This window comes from Buceros rhinoceros, unplaced genomic scaffold (assembly GCF_000710305.1).
Source record: "Buceros rhinoceros silvestris isolate BGI_N320 unplaced genomic scaffold, ASM71030v1 scaffold25356, whole genome shotgun sequence".
NCBI classification, from domain to species: domain Eukaryota; kingdom Metazoa; phylum Chordata; class Aves; order Bucerotiformes; family Bucerotidae; genus Buceros; species Buceros rhinoceros.
In genome coordinates, this window is record NW_010416305.1 from 9,116 (window position 1) to 11,462 (window position 2,347).

Here is a 2,347-nt window from a genome sequence, read left to right on the forward strand (position 1 = left end):
GGGGCGCGTGGGGCGGTTCTGCTCCGCTGCTCCCTGCTGGTCCCCAGAGCTGGGCTCAGGCAGCCTGTGGCAGGCTGGCAGAAGCAGTGTGTGTATCTCAGTAGGAATGCACAGTCCCTTACATCCATAGACGTGTGGGACAAGATGTGCAGTCCTACAGAGTCTCTAAAATGCAGTTGGGTCCCCAAGAGCTGTCAGTGACCTGGTCCCTTGGGAGCAGAGGCATCAGCTGGGTGAAGCTGCAGACATCAGGGCATGGAGAGGAGCCAGGACTCCCAGCTAACCGGCCATAGCCGAAGGCACACAGAGCAGAGGGTTACAAGGGTGGCAGAGGGGGTGGCCGGGTCTCAGACACAGTACCAAACCAGGCTGACAAGACTGTCCCACTGGCAGCAGGGCTCAGGATTGCCCCTGCAGCACCCTCTGCCATGTCCAGCCCCAGGGAGGGCTCTGTGCCTCCACCCTGCTCCCGCGCAGGATCCATCCAGCCACTCTGGGGTGCTCAGGGAGAGCCTGGGGACAGCCTCTCCCCACGGAGGGGATGAGGCACCTCAGCAGAGGGGGACAGGCCGTGGGGCCAGCAGCAGAAAGGGGTTGCTGGTTTCTTTCCCTCACTATGGCAGCAGCAAGGACACAAGAGCACAGTCAATAACTGCACGAGCAGAACTACAGGGCTGAGTTCTCAGCAGCCCCATCCAGGGCTTTGGGGAAGGGGAAGACCTGCCTGCTCCCTCCGCTCCTCCCCAGGGAACCCGAGAGCCAAGCTAAGGCAGCACTGCTGAATCTCAATCCTCCCCCAGCAAAGCACCCCCAGAACCACCTCACTATTCAAGAAGTTTGGTTCCAGCAAATCCAGCAGCCCCAGCTCTCCCAGAGACACCCCTCTACCTACCTCGTTCTCCTCCCCCACGAAGCAAACCCTTCTCCACCACTGCAGCTCCCTTTAATCCTTCCTCGGCCAACACGGAGCACCTGGGCTCTTCCCCAGCTGCCTGAGGCAGAGAACCCACCCCAGCAGCGAGGTAAACAGCCGAGAGCGGGTTTGCAGTCCCAAGTTAAGGTCAGGCATTTCCAAACACTCTGCCTTGCCATCTAGTGGGACGAATGCGAAGGGCTGGGAAAAGTTGGCCAAATCCATCCCGCTGGAGCCGAGCCTGGCCGGCAGCAATTCTTCATCCCACCGGAGCAGCTGAGATGACCAGGGGTAACGGATGATGTGAAGGTGACAAAAGGATGGATGGGGACAGAGGAGAGATAGGAGGAGAGAAAGGCAGGGTCAGATAGATACAGCTCTTTCAAGGATAATGTGACAACCGTGCTAATAAATCCTGGCATTTTAGACTTAGCTGGAAAGGCTGGAGTGGCTCCAAATTCCCATTTTCCAGTGGCCCTGGCTCTTGGCTTAACATGATCCATGTCTGAGTCGGGTTTTGCATGGAAAAGAAGAGCAAGAGGTGGAGCACGCCCCCCCACCCCGTGCCACCATCATGCTCGTGCCTGAGCTGTGCCAGCCAGGCAGGCACGCAGGCACGAGCTGCCCGAGCAGGCACGGTGTTTGCAGCGTGCCCGTCGATCAGAAGCTGCATCTTCTTGCGAGGTTTTCTCCTGCCGCCTCGGTTTGCCTCCCCAGGCCTGGAGGATGTGGGCTGAGCTCAGTGGTTTCAGTTCAGGATTTTGGATTCTCCAGGGATGTGTCATCCCTCTCATGGAAAGCGTGTTTGTTACATGTGTATAAAAATATAGAGGATGAATACATTACATTTAAAATATCTCACCACTGGGCAGCTCTTTCTGGCTGCGGAAAGCTGGGACACACGAGATATTTTAACTCCCTCCGGGTGACTGATGTGACCAAAGCATCACCTCTCTGGAGCAATGCAGCTCCCGGTCCCGTCCAGGAAACCCTGGAAGCAGACCTGGAGGGGTCTTCCCAAGGCCCTGGGAGGGAACTGGGGAAAAAAGAGGACACAGGGAAGTCCCTGTCTTTGCAAACCAGCACCATTCTCAAAGCAGCTGCTGGGCTGGGTGGGGGCTTTCCGCTGCTCATGCTGTTGAGAACAAGACACTCAGTGCGATTTTAAAGTCTTCATTTTATTAGAGCTGCCCATCCCCCACTCCATTTGCCCCAGAATTGAGTGCACTCCTACACAGAGGCTCAGCTCACACCGGGGTTAAATGCGTCTGCCTTAACCCTGCATTTTCCATGGGGCAGCAAGGTGTGAGGCAGTCCTGGGCTGGGGGCTTGGTGGGTCCGGGGGTGCTCACCCTTGTTTCCCAGCACTGGGGCCATGGACTCAGAAGAAGCGGCCTGTGGGCAGGCGGGGCAGGCAGAAATAGGCGTTGGGGA

The 2,347-nt window shown here is 57.5% G+C and overlaps 1 protein-coding gene across 1 annotated transcript in view; it reads right to left on the minus strand.

Annotated features, from left to right (window-relative positions):
• Positions 1-2,294: 2,294 nt before the first annotated feature.
• The window catches only part of OPTC (opticin), a 3,025-nt gene continuing 2,972 nt past the window's right edge, over positions 2,295-2,347 (minus strand). The window contains exon 7 of the mRNA XM_010137764.1: positions 2,295-2,347. Within this exon, the coding sequence (XP_010136066.1) occupies positions 2,295-2,347 (53 nt within the window).